General features: G+C 42.9%; 2 protein-coding genes across 5 annotated transcripts in view; both read right to left on the bottom strand.

The window, feature by feature from the left end:
- The window catches only part of MIA2 (MIA SH3 domain ER export factor 2), a 64839-nt gene extending 64672 nt beyond the window's left edge, over positions 1 to 167 (bottom strand). For all 4 annotated transcript variants that reach the window (XM_077323173.1, XM_077323175.1, XM_077323176.1 and 1 more), the window contains exon 1: positions 130 to 167. In XM_077323173.1, coding sequence (XP_077179288.1) covers positions 130 to 152 — 23 coding nt within the window. In that variant the 5' untranslated portion in view covers positions 153 to 167. The remainder of the gene's footprint in view (positions 1 to 129) is intronic.
- A 3409-nt stretch (positions 168 to 3576) lies between these two features.
- Positions 3577 to 16075, bottom strand: PNN (pinin, desmosome associated protein). Its single transcript, XM_077323170.1, has 9 exons — positions 15871 to 16075; positions 15131 to 15202; positions 13022 to 13090; positions 11981 to 12053; positions 8457 to 8551; positions 7945 to 8020; positions 7195 to 7350; positions 6787 to 6925; positions 3577 to 5889 (listed from the first exon to the last, which is right to left on the bottom strand). Exons 1-9 carry the CDS (start codon positions 15981 to 15983, stop codon positions 4610 to 4612), a joined length of 2073 nt encoding a protein of 690 aa, XP_077179285.1. The 5' UTR covers positions 15984 to 16075; the 3' UTR covers positions 3577 to 4609.
- Positions 16076 to 19373: the final 3298 nt, after the last annotated feature.

Genomic DNA, 19373 nt, shown 5'->3' with positions numbered 1-19373 from the left:
CTATCTAGCTGTATAGCCCATTTATATTGACTTCCAATGGGAAGCAGCTTTCAGGAAATTGGATTTGGATAATTTAAAGTTAAAGATATTTCAATATACACTGGGGTATGCACTATGCAGTCAGCTTACTTGCCCTTTAGCTTTCTAGCCATCTGTGCTTCTGATTTTTCTTTTTTTCTTCTAGCCTCTGCTCACTCATCTCCAACTGTCTTTTCTCAACTCCTCTTTACCCAAGGTTCCTTTTTAGTTCTGTTCAAACCTCACTGGTCAAACCTACAGTTCTAAGTTACAGATTACTACCTCACAGGATATTACACCAGTTGATCCAGGACAAAATACTGCTTTGAATGTGCATTACTACAACTCATGTCTCTCCTCTGTTGCTCCCTACTCAGTTACACCACCACCTTATGAATATTACATTACCTCTGAATGATCAAGTTTGCTGTTGGAGAGCTTCTCTGGATCCAGCTTTTGCTGTGGACTCCCATGTAGGAAAAGTTGAAGGCAGCAAGCGCAAACCTGAGACCGATGGGTTTGGAAGACCAAACATGAGACAGCATGGTGTAGTGGCTAAGAGCGGTGGAGTCTAATCTGGAAAACTGGGTTTGATTCCCCACTCCTCCACATGTGATGACCTTGGGCTAGCCAGTTATTTTAGGGCTGTTCTTGCAGAACAACTGTTAGAGCTCTCTCAGCCCCACCTACCTCACAGGTTGTCTGTTGTGGGGAGAGGAAGGGAAAGGTGTTTGTAAGCTGCTTTTGGACTCCTTGGTGTAGTGAAAAGCGGGGTATAAGAAACCAGCTCTTCTTCAATCAAGGAAGCCTTGGCCCTCAACTGGCAAGACCTGAGCAAGGCTGTTAATCATAGAGCATTTTCAGGTTATTAATTCACAGAGTTGCCATTAGGTCGGAAGCCACTTGATGGAACTTAACATACACTGCATTGAATTCTGCCATTGTCTGATACTGATATTTTGCTTTAAACTTTACACTTTGTGTAAAATTGCTGGAAGACAATACCTCATCCTAGGTGTGCAATGTATTCGTTTTTCCTACATAGTTTGTCTTGTTTCTTTAAGCAGATATATTTCTCTTCATTCTCCCCATTCTGTAATCAGTCTAACAGGTTTATCTTTACTATGAATCTTATGATCAGTTTGTGAATTGATGTTAGTGAATTGATGCTATATTTTATACCTGTTTACTGATGGAATTATACCTGCTAGGAGTCCCAGTGAAAAAAGTGGCCTGAACTGTAAGTGAAAATAACATTTGAATGTTAAGTCACAACTGACTCATGGCAATCCTAGGACCCACCCAAGTTTTCAAGGCAGGTGGGGTTTTGGCATTCCTCTGTGTAGCAACCCCAGTTGCTGTATTAGTTGGTGGTCTCCTATCCAATTGTGGCCAAACCTGCTTGGCATACAAGCTCTGACAAAATCAAACTAGTCAGGGATATTCAAGACACAAATGAAAAAAATATATATCTGAATATTTTTTCTTGTAATATTTTATATTTGTTCTTGATGAATTTCATTTTTTTATTGGAGGCTGTGCACTTCAACCCTCCTAATACAACTATTACACATGACAATGACAGCAGCCTAAGTTCCACACAACAGCGAGAAATCATGCCCCTACTACAGAAACAGCATTGAAGCAGGACCCGTCTCTTCGCTGCTGTCACTGCACCCAAACCATCCTTTTTCTCAGTTGCAAAAAGACAGACAACCCCTGAAGGGTTCAAGGGCTAAGGGAAAGCAGATCTTTGCATTCTCATCTCTGGACTGACTGTAGGTTCACCCTGCAGATCTCATTTGAGCTCAATCAAATCTTTGTTATATGGCATCTCACCAAAGATGTGGAGATACAGCTCTCCATCTGGGGAAACAGCCCTAGATGACAAGACTCCCATTTAGAATAAGTCTCTAATACAGCAAAAAAGTATAGTTATAAATTATATGGGAAAGAAACAAATTCTTTGGGCTTTCTACATGAGTATACAAAAATATTTCATAACCCTTCATAACCGTGCTCTCACCTATCAGTCCTGCTTCCGGGCACAAGTGCTAGTTCTTGTCTTTAAAATGCTACCTTCACCCATACTTTCCAGCACAGTAGTAGAGATCCTCTGTAGAAGCCCTGCCTTCAGATGAGGTCCTTCCTACTGGTATTATTACATCTTTTATTTACACTGCAGACCAAGATCAAAATTGACACAGCGTGAAACAGCTACCTATTTGACTGCAGCAGTCTCAGCTATGCTGCCATATACCCAAGTTCAATTAGCACCAGCTGGGCAGAGAACCACTCCACACAAACAGCTTGACAAGCCAGTGTCAAAACTATGATCTGGGAGACCAAAGACTCAATCCCTACAAAGCTGTGGAAGTTTGCTAGGTTAGCGATCCCCAACCTGTGGGCCGTGGACCACATGTGGTCCGTCGACTAATTGGAGGTGGGCCACAAAGGACGCCTTCTCCCCCCCCCCCCCGGCCCTTTACAACACACTTCGTGTGTCATTGTCTCCCATCACTCCCAGATGGGACTATCTCGTTGCAGAGAAACAAGCTCAGGGTTCCCATTGATTTATCATTGTCATGAGTTAAAATTTCCATGAAAATAAAATGTTCCTTATGTTCTTTGTTGTTGTGGCTTGTCTGTATCTTATTTTGAGGGGATGTTTAAACATTACCATAGCGATCAGAGAGCGTTAGGGCAGTGGTTGAGAGTAGAGGAGTAAACTACCCCCCCCCCACTGGGCCTCAGTAAAATTGTCAAGCATTCAGTGGTCCCCGGTGATAAAAAGGTTGGGGACCACTGTGCTAGGTGACACTGGGCCAATCACACACTTAGCTTAACTTCCCTCACAGGGTTGTTGTCGAGATAAAATGGAAGACAACAATGATACCCACAGGAGACAAAGGCAGGGTATAAATGAAGTAAATTAAATTCCGTGGGTGTAGCCATGCATAACTTGTTCAGAGGTGGTACGTTGCCTGTCGTAGTATCCCTTGAGGCTTATCTAGTGCCTAATTTTTCCTTGTATAGGAACTAGGCTGAGACATTTTTGTTCATCTAGGCTTTTAACTAATGGTGTATCTTTTAAAATTGTTTTGTAGTCTGTCTTTGACTTGAAAACTGTTTTAGGATACACTTTTTATGCTACTGCGTTCTGGCTAGGTTTAATGTGTTTATTTTTAATAGTTTTATGCTTCATGTTTTACTTTTTCAGCCACCCTGAGCAATTTTCTGCAGAGACAATAAAGAAATTTTAAAATCAAGACAAAGGGAAAGAGATGATTTCTACCTCAGTCTACTGAAGATCCCCTACATTGTCACCCATGCTATTCTCAAAGGCCTGAAAACAACCAAAATGCTTTTTCAGGAAGCACAGTTGCCTGCAGCAGACTGCTACGTTTGCCCCATGAATGCTGCTACATTTGCACAAAATAGGTTCGAGTTAATACTTTTAACATCCCTGAAAAAACTAGTGACCTGTAAAACCGAATGGTCTCTGGCACTGGCTTACACAAATGCAGAATACAGTAAGCAGTCAAACGTTCAGTGTAGTAGTATATAAAGCCATCTTTATTTGGACTTCTACAGAACAGACCAATGAATAACACTCCAGTTGTATAAAAAAATTTAAAAACAGTCACCCTTTTACATCAACTGCATCTCCATCAACATACTCAAATAGTTACAGAAATGCCAAGTTTGAACCCAGTCTTCCCAGTCAACAGTTGCTCTTAACCACAACATATATTAGTCCCAGATGAATTTCACAGTGCAATGCACATTTTATTGGCATTTTAATTAAACCTGTGATCAATTATAACTCAGTTTAGAAGCGACCCATTTTCTTCCGATATACAATAAAGCATAACCGAAATGCAAGTTTAAAAAAAATATTCTAAGCATTAATTTAGTACTAGGGGAAAGACTGAACATATACACGGCAGGTTCTACGATTCTACCTGTCTAGGTACTGATGTAACTTCTTTGCTCCTAAATAGGGACACTAAGGTCATTATGGAACAATTAGTAAAAGCTAGAATTTGTATAAAGAACAAAAAACCTACATTATATACAAGTGTGTACTCCTTCACAGGGCTTGGAAATTTACCTTGTCAGCAATCAGAGGGGAAGAATAAATGCTAGGGAGAATGGTAAAACTTCACGAAGTATGCCAATAAAGAGATTTTTTTTTTTTTATGAAGCAGCAACAGGCTGTCTCAAACTCTGTAAAATGCAAATTTATTGCTACAAAAAAGAAAAGAGGACTTATGGTACAGAAGAAAATCACACCAATTTAACAGATCTACGTATTAAAATATACAGACTCGTAAGTAAAGGATATTTTAAAAGATGAAGGGGTTGTTAGATTTTTATTTGTATACATCCGTGTCTTCACATAATTTGATAAGTAACCTTTTACAAAATCATGTAAAAGCAAAGATTTTTCTGGTAGAGTTCTGCATTTCTCCAAAAGATTTTATACAGCATGCAATTAAGGCAGCCTTTTCTTCCTCACATGGAATCCTTTCACTCATCAAGTAATCTTCTGCTGCAAAGATTAGGCTAAGGAGCCTGGTCTCTTCTGTCAACGCCTTTTGTCTTTCCTGTCTGATTTACGGTCTCTTTCACTCCGTGAAGTTCTTTTGCCTGATCGACTACTTTCTGATATAGACCTCTTCCTGTCGGACCTTGAGATTTTATCCTTTGATCCTTTTGCATCTCTGCTGCTACCTTTTGAAGATTTGTGACTTCTATCTACTCCTGAATTATCTCTTCTCTTCCGATCCAAACTCCTCCTCCTCTTTCTATCCCTATTATGCCCACGCCCTCTGCTCCGACTCCGGCTCTCACTGCTACTAGAACTACTGCTACTTTCTCGACTGCTACTCCCAGTAGTGCTACTGCTACTGCTGGAGCTGCTCCGACTACTACTAGTACCACTGCTAGAACTGCTGCCACTACTACTACTTGTAGAGCTAGTACTACTGGTGCTACTGCTGGTGCTCCGACTATGACTCTTGCTAGTTTTGTTCCTTGCTCTGCCTCTGCTCCTGCTCCTAATCTTGTGCTTGACTTCTGTGCCTCCTGCCTGCACCTGGTCCGCCTGAGTCTCAGGCAGCTTCTCAGGCACTACAATTTCTTCTTTGACTAACTGAGGATCTTGATCTTGAGTGGATTCAAATAATGGTGGAAGCTGTGGCCTAAGCAGAGACTCTGGCTGAAGCTGGGCCTCAGCCTCCTCTATTGGAGTGGATTCAGGTTCCTTTTCTTCTGTTTCCTCTGGTTCAGCATCAGCTTCTGGCTTGCTGACTTCCTCTTTCTCCAGGGAAATAACAGGACATTCCTGGTCTGGTGGAGCACTATACTCCATTTCTGGTTCGATCTCTTTGCTATTCTCATTTTCTAGTGGTTCTGTATTATTTGTCTCAGCTTCCACCAGATCCTGCTCACCATCTACTGGCAGAGAGTTTTCACCTTCCTCTTTCAACACCACAGCATTCTCATGCTGATTATCCTGCTGCCTGTTCTCTTTAACCTCAGTTCCCTCTTCTGCTTTAGCCTCTATTTCCTCTTTCTGGTCTTCCTCCTCTTGCTCTAGCTCCCCATCACTGTGACTAGCACCTACCTCCTTTTCCTCTCCTACCTCTTCCATTTCTACATCATTGCTCTGATTACCTGTCTCCATCTCTTCCACCTGCTGAACCACCTTACCCTCTTCCTGCTCCTTGTTCAGGTCTTCCTTCTTTTCTTCCTTCTGCACCTCCTGATGTTGATGTTCTTTTTCCTTCATAGATTGTCGCCTGGGTCTGGCTTCCATTTTGTTAATTTGCTCTGCAAATTCAATGCGCCTACTTTCAAATAGTGCTAAAAAGAGAGAGAGGACACACAGTAAGCTTAGCATGGAAAGTCAGTCTAGGTTACTCAGGTGCATTTTGTGAAACAGACTCATTTGTGGGAGAAAGAGGAACTGCTATCATTTGAATGCTTCTATGCAAAGAAGTTTACCAAGGGGAATAGAAAGGGGCATCCAGAATGAATGAAGCCTTGCTTTTATAATACCGGGGGAAACATCATTAAGAACTCTGTCAAGAGCAATAGCTCAACAGAATTTGAAATGAAACATTTGGGGCTACTTCACATCCTATATCAACCATTCTTTCCATGTATGATGGAAATTATATGTAAATTATATGAAAATAACATGTTTTCCCCCACATGTCACAGGAACCTACAGCTGCAAGCATGTGTTACTTAAAAGTTATAGGTCCTAACATGATATTATTCTTTCCTTGGGGATATCCCTGGGTTGGCCCACAAGCTTTGTGCTTCCCACATGTGAGGGCTCCTGGATTTCGATCTAGACAAGCGTACAGGGAGATGAGCCTTAAGCCTCCCTGCTGTGATACTGGTCGCATTGGGGTCTACAAGTGTACTGATCAGCTATGCATTATGTTTCTACAACAGGACAAATCCCCATCTCCCTATGCCATTTCAGGTTGGGAAAGTTGTACAATGGGAAGGTCTCTGCCCCATCCCACCAATGCCATGGTCCTGATCTGAACTAGGACGTGCATACCTGGCAAGCACAGAACTTCATAGCACATCTCCACATCATCTGGGGGAAAATATACTGTATAGTTAGGCCCTTTGTTGTTGGCAGTAAATGTTTGAAACTACAAGATTTTTGATGCATTCAGGTAAGACCACTCTACATAATTCACTACCAGTGGAGAAATGCTGAATTTAAAAGCATACACATACCGTTTAACTTTTTCTGAGAATCGTCAAACTGCTTCTGTGTAGCAGGACACATTTTGCCAGGGATGAAGAACAGGTGAGGCTTTGTCTTTGTTCTTATGTATTTAATTATTTTGGCATTATGTTCATTCCATTCCTCTTGCTGGCAAACAAAAAGAACATATTAATTACTTCAGTTTCACTGACAATACACAGCAATCTTGGAAGGGGACTGTGGCTCTGAGCACATGCATATGATCCTAGTACACAAAGTTTAAAAAAGTAACTCAGGTGTTAGAACTTTCCCTAAACCAGGGACCTCTGAAAGCTGCAGCTAGTCAGCATAGGCAACATGAGCTAATTGAATCAGAAGTTTATTTTGGTAGTAGATAGCTTTATAAAGTTATTATAATATGTTGAATTCAAACTCACCAACTGAGCAAGTTCAACTTTTTGTTCTAAAAGCCGCAGCTCTGTTTGTTTAGCACGTCTTTCTTCAAACAGTTCGCGCCTCTCATTTTCAACTTGCTTTCTCTCTTCCTCTGCCTGAACTTCCAGTTTCTGTTCAATTTCTTGTCGCCTTTTTTGCTGTGGAAGAGAAAATGGTTTTATATTTACCAAGCAACATCAAACTGAGATAGGATTATCATAGAATAAACACTTAATTTTAGTTTTTGAAGTTTTACTTTGATTCCATGATCTTGGATTAAAATTAAAAATTTTCTCTCCATATCACATCTAGAACTGCAATCCTAAATACACTTATTTAAAGATCCATATTGCTTTGCTTAGCAGTGACATACTAGGATGGATCCAACAATCCTCCAAGCCAAAGGTTCCTCCTTAACACAAGTGGCTCTTCTATTGAAGGGAAAACCATCAGCCCTTGCTCAGTGGAATTGTAACCAGTTCAAAGTAACCTGATGAAGGTTCATGTGCAAGTGAGACTACAAACCCATGTCTCACCAAGTTCTAAGCTGTATTTAAAATAATGAGTTACATATTTAGAATCTTTCCATTTGCCTTTCTACTTGAAAACAACATTCTTGAAAAGATAATAGAAAACTATTGAGACCAGGAACCAAGAACCTTTACACATGGAATATAAATTTCCATATACGGAAATATTACTAAATTCTAGTTAAAATCTAGTTAAAATTTCTAGGAACAGAAAATTCGTACCCTCTCAGTAGCAACTGTAGATTCTTGTTTGAACTTCTGAAGGGTACCCATCAACAGGCCAAATATACGCCGATTCCTGCCAGAATATAGAAAAGTATGATTACTCCAGGCACATAGATAATGTATCACATGATTTTCAAGGCTTTCCAAGGCAGCTAACAAAACCTGCAGGTATTATAAAACAAGGAAACAGATCCAAAAAGAAGACTTAAAAACATGGTCAAATTTCAAAACCAATATAAGATAAAATGGGGGACAATATTCAAAAGATCTGTTGAGAAAAAGTTTACAAGAAGGCTGAGTACAATTAAGTCCCACTGGCACAAAGAACAGAGATACTTAATTTAATGGAATACAAGAGGCAGACTTCAAGCCACAGTGTGAATTCCATTTCACACGTGTAGTTTATGCAATGCAGAAACTGGATGAAAAGTTACTATGCCTTCAGTATTCACTCACACCATTCCAAGAGTTTCAAAAACTCATGTCACATTAGGTTCAAATCTAGATACCTTTGTTTCCCTTTTTCATCCATATTTTGATCTTGAATAAGGTCTCGGCGTGTTCTCTCTTTGGAGGTAGCAACTACAGAAGATTGCAACGCTGGCTGCAAGAACAGGATAAAAGCAGATTAAATTACATTTTTACTCATTCCCCTCCTCAAATTCAAAACACCTTTATTGACATTATAAATATCTATAAATAACTGAGAAAGGATAAAATTTGCAGAAGATGATAATTTTAACTATTTTGAGAATAAAAAGCGTTATAGATAAAAAGAGCTACAGCAGTCGAGATCTGTGGGGCTTTACCAAAGAAGAAAATGAACCTGCAGCACATCAGAATGAAAGAACCTTGTTCCTAGTAATGGAGTAACATATGTTTAGGTCAGTGTAGTAGCACATGAGCTGTCAATTCAGCTTGATTGAGCTGGCAGGAACAGAGTTGTTCACCATAGGGAGTGTTGTCGAACCGTCCCCTTGTCCAACCAGTAGGTAGAAGGCTTAATCATCCTTGCATAAAGCAGCGCCTGAGCACTGGGTTATTTAAAGTATAAGGGGAGAGACCTATAGACAGGAAAAATGTTGTAATGGTGAACATGCTCTTTGGGCCCCACCCAGCAGAACCTGAGAGTTGATATCACAAATGCGCTGTTTAAAACATCGAAACACTGATTGTTTGTCCCAGTTTTGAAATTCATCCAGAGCAAAACCAATTAGATTTTAAAATTTCACGATTCTCCCATACCACGTGGAGAGAAATTGGTCCACTAACAAGCAGGATGTTAAGCTACCAGCATGAGCCCTGAAACACAATTGAATCTAGTATTTGGTAATTATAAGCCATGCTTGTGTGGTTAAAGACAGGGGAGTCCTTCCTCAAGAGATAAAACTGAGTCTTTAACACATCTATGGACTCCAAGATGACCTTGAAGGAATGAAGCCTGTATTGGTTCCAGCCTGGTGATGCAATCAGGGCACCATATAGGAATACCACAGTATAACAAGGGTAGAAGTTTCATTTGAAAAAACTGGATGGCTGCTGGGATTGTCTGTCCACCTTTTGTAAAAAAGAACCTAATTACAACACCGATTTTACATCTGAAGGTGTTGATGGCTCTGTTTGGGTGGAATAACCACTTGAGTGAGTGATGAAAAGTGATCCTTTCAACGGCATGTCCATTGATTTTCCAAGTGGACAATTTCTTAGACCTCCTGAAGACCCCAACTTTCGAATTGTTGTAGTTTATATCCACTGCATTATCATTACAAAAGGAATGAAAATATAAAGGAGACGCTTCAGGCCAACCTTAGTACAGGATAGCAGGACAGCATCATCAGCATATAAAAGAATATGGATCTTTCAGTATGCAAGCTTTGGGGCATGGCTATTCCCTGAATTTCAGCCAGATGAAGAAGAGTAACATAGTGGTCCAAGGCTGACTTCCCTTTGGTGAACCCAAACCGTTCAGGTCCAGAAACTGTAGGTAACCAGTCCAGGAGTCTCTGTGACAAATGATTTGCATAGAGCTTGCCTATTACTGGGAGCAAACTTATTGGTCTGTAGTTTGCAGGGGAAGCTAGGTCACCTTTTTAGTATATTGGTGCACCTATACTCTATGTCCATGAATCAGGTATATGCCCATGGCAATCAATGCTGGTAAACAAGGAAGCCAAGAGAGCTACCCAAGCTGATGGATATTTTTATGGCATCTAGAAGTATTCAATCAGGTCCAGCTGCTTTGCCACATTTTAACTATGACAAAAGTTCTTCAATTTCTTTATGATAAATTAGGTGCCAGAAGGCAGGCATCAACTCTCTGGCTGCTAGGGATGCAGAGATAGAGGAATCTACTAAAACGGAAGAAAAATGGTTCATCCAAGTAGCTTCCTCTACTTGTGAATTGAATGGAATCATCTAGTCCCTTGTGCCGCTGCAACTAAGTGCCAGAATAATCTGGTGTCTTTCAAATCAAGAACTTTCCTCAGTTGCTCCTAAGACAACGGTTTCTGGTTGAATTTCTTTGTTAGGGAAAGTTGTTAAGTCTTTTTCCCTTGTAAAAAACTTAATAATTCTTTTGGTACTCAGTATCAAACCGAATTGAGCCTCTTGTGGCATAGAGTGGTAAGTGGCAGAAATGCTGTCTGAAGCTCTGTCCATGAGGTTGGGAGTTTGATCCCAGCAGCTGGCTCAAGGTTGACTCAGCCTTCCATCCTTCCGAGGTCGGTAAAATGAGTATCCAGCTTGCTGGGGGGGGGGGGGGGTAAAATGGTAATGACTGGGGAAGGTACTGGCAAACCACCCTGTATTGAGTCTGCCATGTAAACGCTGGAGGGTGTCACCCCAAGGGTCAGACATGACTCGGTGCTTGCACGGGGGATACCTATACCTTTATCAAACCGAAAGCTCATACCATCAATAAAACTTAGTTGGTCTTGGTGCCACTGGACTCTAATTTTGTTCTGCTGCTTCAGCCCAACACAGTTGAAAGTATCAAACCAAGACCTTCTGCTTGGAAAACTTGAGGGGCAGCCTTGTAGTGATAGAACCAGACATTCTGAGATCATCATGGTAACTGACTGAATAAACAACTGTTGAAGTTACTTTGACATGTTAATTAGTGCTAGCTTCTCCTGCATCAGGAGCTGTGTTGGGCTTTGGAAGTTTCTCAGCCCTTTTTCCAGACAATTTTGTCCATCTAGAAGGTAAGATCTTTGGTCCAGAAACTGTCGTTGTGGACAGAGGCTCACGCTTGATCCTCAAAGTCAGCAGGAGTGGTTGGTGATCACTATTAGAGCAGTCTCCTATCTGAAAGTTGGCAAGACAATTGACTAGATCAGTAGATATGACTGCACAATTACACTAGATCCCCGAATGGAGTTGGATGCATAATTTCGTGGGTGATTGTTCGGGGATTGGCCATTCAGAATGATTCTATTGGTTGCAATACAGAACTCTACCATAAATTTGGCAGCCTTGTTAACGCATGTGTCCTTAGAAAGATGATTCAGGGTGATGGTATCGGATAGGAGCTCACAGCAGTTAAGTTCAAGAGCGTGGCACAATTCATGATCATCAGCTCCCAGTCATGTGTTCTGGTTCCCAATTAATAGTGTAGAAGCAGGGAATTGTTGCTCCAGATGGCAAAAGAAACTAGACAACCTTAGCCAGTGGGCAGTCAAGGTGGTCTTATCATCCGTAGAAAGGAGACAAGGTTGACTATGATGAAGTGTATGCCAGCCCAATAAGTTGCTTGTGCCAGAGGGGGGCAGGAATCAAGAACAATCACAGTTGAGCCAACCAATTTGGAGATAAAGATACAATCCGCTGCTTGTGATATAACTACAGTAGCTCATCAATACGAGGTTGTTTAGTGATAGTTGCAACTGGGCTTAAATCCAGCATATCAGAAGTACATTACTTTTTTCTCCCCATTTAGGGTAAACAGCTGGCCTGTGGATAAACTTTCTTTACTGTAATTTGCAGCTCCACTTCCCCCCTCCTTTCCCCACATGAAAATTAAAATATACTTTACTTTTTTAACATCATCATCCTCTGCGTCGCTTTCCTGGCGTGATTCTCTCCTTGTCCGACGCTCCCCAGCCAACCTAAATTTAAAAAATGTAAAGCATTAGAACCACAGCAATAATTTAACGGGGATTCAAAAATAATGTTAATGAACTAGAGTTTCAGTGGCACCTTAAAGGTTACCAGTATTTGCTCCAGTATGAGCTTTCATAACAGAATAAAGGCTGTTAGTTTTTAAGGTGTCACTGGACTTCCATTGTGTTTCGCTATCTTTAAACCTCCCCACGCTCCGGAGGAGTAAGGGCAAGTGGGGAGGAGTTAGGGCGGGCCCTGTCCGGGATAAAAACTCGAAGGGGCCCAATCAGGAGCCGCGAAGTGGCTCCCCATTGGCTGGTTGGCCCAGCCTTGCCTGGGCTGGCCGGGGAGTTGCCGCTCAAAGGAAGAAGCCTTGCCCAGTGGTAAGTCCTCCGGCCAGCTTCCCCTCGCCCAGGGAGCCTTCTGCCGGGCCCTGGGACAAGCTCGCCTGCCCTTGGGCCCGCCAGAAGGCCACAAAGCCCACTCCCGAAGTCCCGAGCCTTCTGCCAGGCCCTGGAGCAGCCGAGACTGCCCCTGGGCCCGGCAGAAGGTCCCAAGCCCACCTACCTTACTCTGTTCCTCCCTTCCTCCCAGCATTCCCTTTCTCCTTCCCTTCCTCCCAGCATTCCCTTTGTTTTTCCCTTTCTCCCCTTCCTCCCTCTCTTCCATCTGCCTCTTTCTGGCTACCTGTTTCTCTCCCTCTTCTTCTGTCTTTATCTTCCTCCCTTTCTTTCTGTCTCTCTCCTTTTCCTCCTTCCTACGCCCCATTCCTCCACCCACCCATCATGCTAGGGCCCACTGTATTTTGCCCACAGCGGGCTTAATATCTAGTAGTAGAATAATACAGCTGCTACCCTAAGAAATCCAGAGATGTATGTTGGGGTTTTCTTTTAGAGGGGAATGTAGTCCAAAACAAGCAGAGAAAAGTTAAAAAGCACACAAGCAAGTTTCAAGTTCACTCTTTCTTACTCACCTACTGGTTGCCCCTTCCAAATCCCTCTGTTTGGCTGGGGGTCCTCCACCGCTATCCGAGAATCCACGCCTGAAATGAAGGTTAAACTGTTGATGAGATCAGTGTTATAACAGTGAAGGCTTTTACATATAAGATCCCACATAACAATTTACAGCTATGAATACTGTGCCCCACAGGCAACAAGCTTTCGAACCATTTGCCTCATCTAATGGGAGAAGATACTATCCCAAACAACCATGGCAGGTAATTGCTTGTGTAACAAAGAATGCTTGTGTGCCCTGTATGGCAATGACATTTCAGGCAACAATGAAGAAATGTGTCTTCCAGACAGAAGTCAGCAGTCTGTTATCTACTAGAAGAAACATATCCTGTTACAATCTCATGCTCAGCGCTATTCCTACTGCCAGTTTTGTGCTGTGTACAGCATCAGCAAATAACCTCAAGGCAAGAGAACATGAAAAGAGCATGAACATCTTTAGATTATATCACTGGGAGAGCAGCAGCCATACAAAACGGTTGGTTGGATTTTCAGTCACTGAACAGTTACCTGGAAAGCAGATTTAGAACATCTACCTGCCTTGCTAGCAACTAGTGTCTATAAATTTTCTAGTATATCTGTCTTCACATCTAATCCAATTTTCACAACAATTTCATAAACATGAAATAGTAAACAATACTTTGAACACAATATTTAATAAAGACTGCTATATATACTAGTATAATAGAAGCGCTATATAAAGGATAAATAGTATTTGAAAGAGTTAAAGTGTATGGTCATTAGGGATGGGTACAAACTGGAAAATTCTGGTTTCAGGAGGCCCCAAATCAAACCCTGAACAGATTTTAAACAAAAATCCCCAAACTGGCATGTTCAGACTGGGGAGATCACCTTGGAAACTGCTTGTTGGGTCTGCCCATTAAGTGTTAGATTTAAACAGCTGTGTATCATATAACCCAGTGGTCCCCAACATTTTTATGACCAGGGACTTGTCAACACTTGACAATTTAACTGAGGCCCGGGGGGGGGGGGTAGTTTTTTGCCGAGGGACGTCGCCACCACTGCCTGAGCTCCTGCTCCATTTGCTTTCCCACCGGCGCCCTTGACTTCCTGCCGCCTACTAGGGGGCACTGCCAGCAGCAGCTGCGCTGTGCCACGCCAAGGGGGAGCCGCAGCCATGGCGGCCGCTGGAGAACACCAAAGGTGAGCTGGCGGCAGAGTGGCAGGGCAGCCTCCGAGGCAGCAGCTGGGGAGGAGGGCGAGGAGGAGCCGCGGCCCAGTACCGACTGATCCAAGGACCGATTCTGGTCCCCAGACCGGGGGTTGGGGACCACTGATATAACCCATCCATTTTGCTCTCCCCTGTTTGGAAGTGAGGGTAAGGGAAACTTAAAGGAATTTAATGGTTCACAGGTCAACAGCGGGTTGGGCATGCCCATCCCCTACTGGGCTCTCATGGCTGCAATACTTTTAAGCTGCGAGTGAGGGGAGGGGTTAGATGACAAACCAGGCCATATTGGGTCACTAACTGGACAGTTTACTCATTTTCAGAAAACATATTTAAAGTGCTACATACATTCCCACTGATCTTTATATTGCACAACTTCGAACAGATCAGTTCTCTCCAGGACTGAGCTGTTGTTGTACAAACAGAAGCTAACACATCACCCAATGCAAATCAACCAGGGTTCTGCTCCAAATACCTCATAACTTATCCCACATCATTATTAAACTGTACCACTGCAGACAACCTTCAGCCCAATAATCTTATAATGATGCTTACTTCCAATTAAAGAAGCACAGGATTTAGCTAAAAAGATTTTAAGGCTTTGTGCACAACCTCGGGGCAACCACGCTGGGGAGCGGCAGAGGCACGTGTGAGTCAATGCAGTTACTCCAACCTAAACCAAAGTGTCTTTGCACAGTACTGCATTGTAAAACACACCATGCACACCAAATCATTGGATCACTTAAATTGTGTCCCTTAAATACATACTGATTTTTCTACATGGCATTAGTAACAAAGAAAATGAAATCATCAAGTGACACAACACAAAAATTGTCCAGAGTTCCATACACAATCAATATCACACTGGAATGCAGGGTCTTACCTCAGCAATAGATTTCCACGCCCCCTACCTCCACCAGGGCCTGTGAGGGTCAACAATCTACCTTGAGCAGGCCTGGAAAATAAGAAAAAACACAATAATCAGAAAAATAAAAAACCAAGACATCAGTGCACATCGAAGTAACATTTCAGAAGACTTCACATTTAGAACTGCTGCACTTCCCAAGTCACTTGGGTAGCATTTAAGAGCGTAAGCAGTTAGGTCCCCCTCAGACAGGATTCTCCCCCATCCCTAGCAGCTCAATAAATTTTTATCGATGGAGCACATGTTTATTCCACCCACTATCCAGGTGTTCCCCCTCCTCCATTTAGCCTTCACAACAAGGCAATTCGGGTCAAAACCGAGTTACTAGTACAAGCTCCCTCTCACAGGGGACTGAGAACTTGAACCTGGGGCTTCAACATTTCAAGGCAGCGCCATCCAGTAACATCACGCTGGTTACACTCACTCCCTTCAACTGCTTTCTTCTGATCCTGGACCTCCCAAAACTCCTCCCATCTCCCCCCGGGCTGGCTCTTTTCGTGGCCAAAGCACAGCGCACAGCAGAGATGCTCCACGCCTTAAGAATGCACCCCCCCCCCCTTTTCCTTGCGGGCTGCAGCAAGAGCCAAGTAAGGTTGCGCGCTTAGGAAGGAATAAGCTGCAAATGAGCCCCCCGTTGGTTAAGGAGCCTGATGGCTTCCTCCCACCCGGCCCGGCCCGGGCCTTCCTCTCCGCCTCACCGCACATCGTTGGGGTCCCTTCCCGTGAGCTTGCGGATGTTCTCATCGACGTGCTTGAGGCTCTCTTTGGCCTTCTCGAGCTGCTCCTGCAGAGCACGCACCGCCACCGCCATCCCTGCCCCCGCAACCACCACGGCGCGGCCTACCCAGCAGAAAGCAAGGCCGGAGGAGCCGTGGGAGGCGGAGGCGGAGGAGTCGCCCCACCCACACGTAACGTGTCTCCTCCAAGAAATTCGCCAATCAGCACTCAGAGTCTGGAGCGACAAGTCTATCAATCAATCGCTGCTGGCCGTCGTGGCGAGAGACCGCCTCGTGACTGTAAGAGGCACTAAGCCCATCCAATCGGCGGCTTCTGCAGGAGCCAACCATTGAATCCTATGTTCCATAGTGAAACAGCTTTCAGCCAGCCGACGCTGGCCGGCTTTGCTCATCTGACCTATGACCAAATGCCAGGGCGGACTGATGACTAAGCAGCCAACCAAGTGGTAAAGGAGACTTTTGAGCTAACGAATCAGGTAGCTGAGGCGGGGATTTCCATGCTCTATGAGCAGTTCTACTCGTTTTCGCGCGCTTTTGGGTAGTGGACCGCATTGAAGTGAAAGGGGTGGGTGTAGATGCCAGGCTACGAGCAGGGAGGAGCATCGTCTTGTTCTAGGGGCGGACCTTAATTGGAATTTGGCGTGTGTTTTTGGATTTGGGGTTTCTCCGGCACGTCTACCGATAGCCTTTGTTGTACTCTAGATCCGTTTATTCAACTCCCTTGGAGATATTTTTATTTTTAAAAATTAAATTTACATACTGCCCTCCCTGGTGGCTCAGCGCGGTTAACACTGAAACTTTCATAATACATTACAATATAATAGCAACGTGATTTGAATATATAACATTTTTAACAGGGAACTTGTATCAAAATAGGGTATAACCTTCAACAATGAAGCAATTTAAGCTTAAACAATGAAATGTTTTGCTGCACTCTAGCTCCATTCTTCTGTGGGTGCAGTTGATGGTAGAGGGGGGGGGGCTTTGTTTTCTAGTTGGTGGTTGGTCTTGACTGAAAGCGTGGTGGAAGAGCTCCATTTAGCAGGTCTGCAGAATTGTTTTAGCTCCAGCAAGACCCTGATTCTGGCAGTTTGTTCAACCAAGTGGGGTCCAGGACAGAAAAGGCCCTTGCTCTGGTTGTGGTCAGCCGAGCTTCCCTGTGGCCAGGGATCACCAACCTGTTGATGTTCATGGAGTGTAGTGTTCAATGGGGGCATAGGTACAGAGGTGGTTTCTTAGGACCCAGACTGTGTATGGCCTCGAAGATCATTACCAAAACCTTAAACTTGATCAACTGGTAGCCAGTGCAGCTGCCTGAGTGTGGGCTGGATGTGGGCCCTCCAAGGTGTTCTCGTAAGAATCCTGGCTTGTGCATTCTGCACAAGTTGGAGTTTCTGAATCAGGGATAAGGATAGAGCTGACCCTCATACCCAGGATCAGTGAGGTGGCAAGCTAGTAGCTCGTCATCTGTGTCAAACACTGCTGAGAGATCGTAGTAATAGCAATGCTTTGACCCGCTTTGATCTAGCTGGTGGTGGAAGTCATCCATCAGGGTGACCAGTGCTGTCTCAACCCCATGGATATGCCAGAAGTTTGATTGGTCTACGTCTAGAATCGAGGCTTCCTCCAGGAATGCTGTCAGTTAGCCTGTGGTAGCTCTTCAATCACCTTGCCTAGAAAAACCAGGTGTGAGACAGAAAATAAAAATCATGTAATTCTTTGGATCTTATTTTTAAATTAGAAAAAAAGCTACTGCAATGGTATGTACATTAGTGTTATTTTTTTTAGCAAGAACCTGTCTGAAATGCCTTTATTAATAGTTATACTGGTAGGTCGCCATGTTGATTTGAAGCAGCAGAACTGAGTTTGACTCAAGTGACACCTTTAAGACAAGGTTTTATTCTGGGTATAAGCTTTTCAGCCCATAGGCATGTCAGGCAAATCACCTTTCCCTCTACTTCCTCAACAGTTAGAATAAAGAATTAAACTTCCTTTATGTGGATTAAGTGCTACCAAGTCATTTCTGATTTATGGCAGCCCTATATATGAATTAATGACTTCCAAAACATCCTACTGTAACCTGAGGGTTATAGCTTCCTTTATTGAGCCAATCCATTTCATGTTGGGTCTTCCTCTGCTGCTGCCGCCTTAGACTTTACCTAGCATTTTTTCCCTCACTGTCTTATAATGTGGCCAAAGTACAATAAATCCAGTTCAGCAATTTTTCTTATAATGTCTTTTTATAATGTGGCCAAAGTACAATAAATTCAGTTCAGCAATTTTAGCTTCTAGAGAGTTCATGTTTGATTTGATGTAGAACCTGCTGATTTATGTTTTTAGAGGTTCATGGTATTGGTAAAACTCCCCCAACACACTTCTTAGGAATCAGCTTTCTTCCTGTCAGTTTTCTTCACTTTCCAACTTTCACATGTAATAATGGGGAAAGTATGGCATTAACTTACTCTTGGTCACCACTAACATTTCCTTACAATTAATTTTTTCCCTTTATGGTTGCCCTTCCATTCTCCTGCTGATTGCTTCCATTTCAGCCTCCCTTTTGGTTGTTGATGGAGCCAAGGAATAAAATATCTTGAATTTTAATTTCTTCATTGTCAGCCTTAAAGTTGTATAATACTCCAGTAGTTATTATTTTTGCCTTGATTTCCACTGTGATCCTGTTTCAGCACTTTCTACTTTATTCTGCAGCAGTTCTTTCAAGACTTCACTATTTTCTGCCACTAAAGTGATGTAATCTGCATATCTCAAATTCTTAATGCACCTCCCACCAATTTTCACACCTTCATCTAAAGGTGAACTTTATGCTATGTTCTACATGTAGATTGGATAAAAGTGCAGAACGCAGCTGCTAGGGTCCTCACTGGTTCATCTTGGAGGACCCTTATCCAGCCAGTGCTGAGGCAGCTGCACTGGTACCAGTTCTGGCCCGGATCAAGTTCTAAGAGGGACCAATTGTCTGCTTATGCTCCCAACAGGACACTTTGCTCCAGAGAGATATGTTTTGCCCCGACCTGGGACAGGGCGAGATCAAAACAGTCAAAGATTTTCTGTAACATATAAAACCCTAATTGATTTAAAACTTTCTGGTATCCAAAGTCAATTCGCAATTGTTATTAAGCCACTGTTATTACTGTTATAAAACCACTATTTTTCAATTGACATTATTCTGAATTAAGATTTATTAATATTCTCTTATGTTCTATTTAAACCGCCCTTAGTTGCAAGGGAGGATGGTAAATATAAATATAATAAATAAATAATAAATGTGAAAGGACGGGATAAAAAATGATGGAACGGCTGGTATTCAACTTCGTGACAATGCAACAATAACAATACATAGTATGCGTGTAGATCTTTCCCAAGCATTTAAACGTGCCGCCGTTCCCACTAATACACGGCCCATCTCGCGATAGCAAAGGCAGGGAAAGGCCGAGGAGGCTAGTCAG

This window comes from Paroedura picta, chromosome 2, assembly GCF_049243985.1.
Source record: "Paroedura picta isolate Pp20150507F chromosome 2, Ppicta_v3.0, whole genome shotgun sequence".
NCBI lineage: Eukaryota > Metazoa > Chordata > Lepidosauria > Squamata > Gekkonidae > Paroedura > Paroedura picta.
The sequence above is the reverse complement of the archived record's forward strand: the minus strand, read 5'-3'. Positions and strand labels throughout refer to the sequence as shown.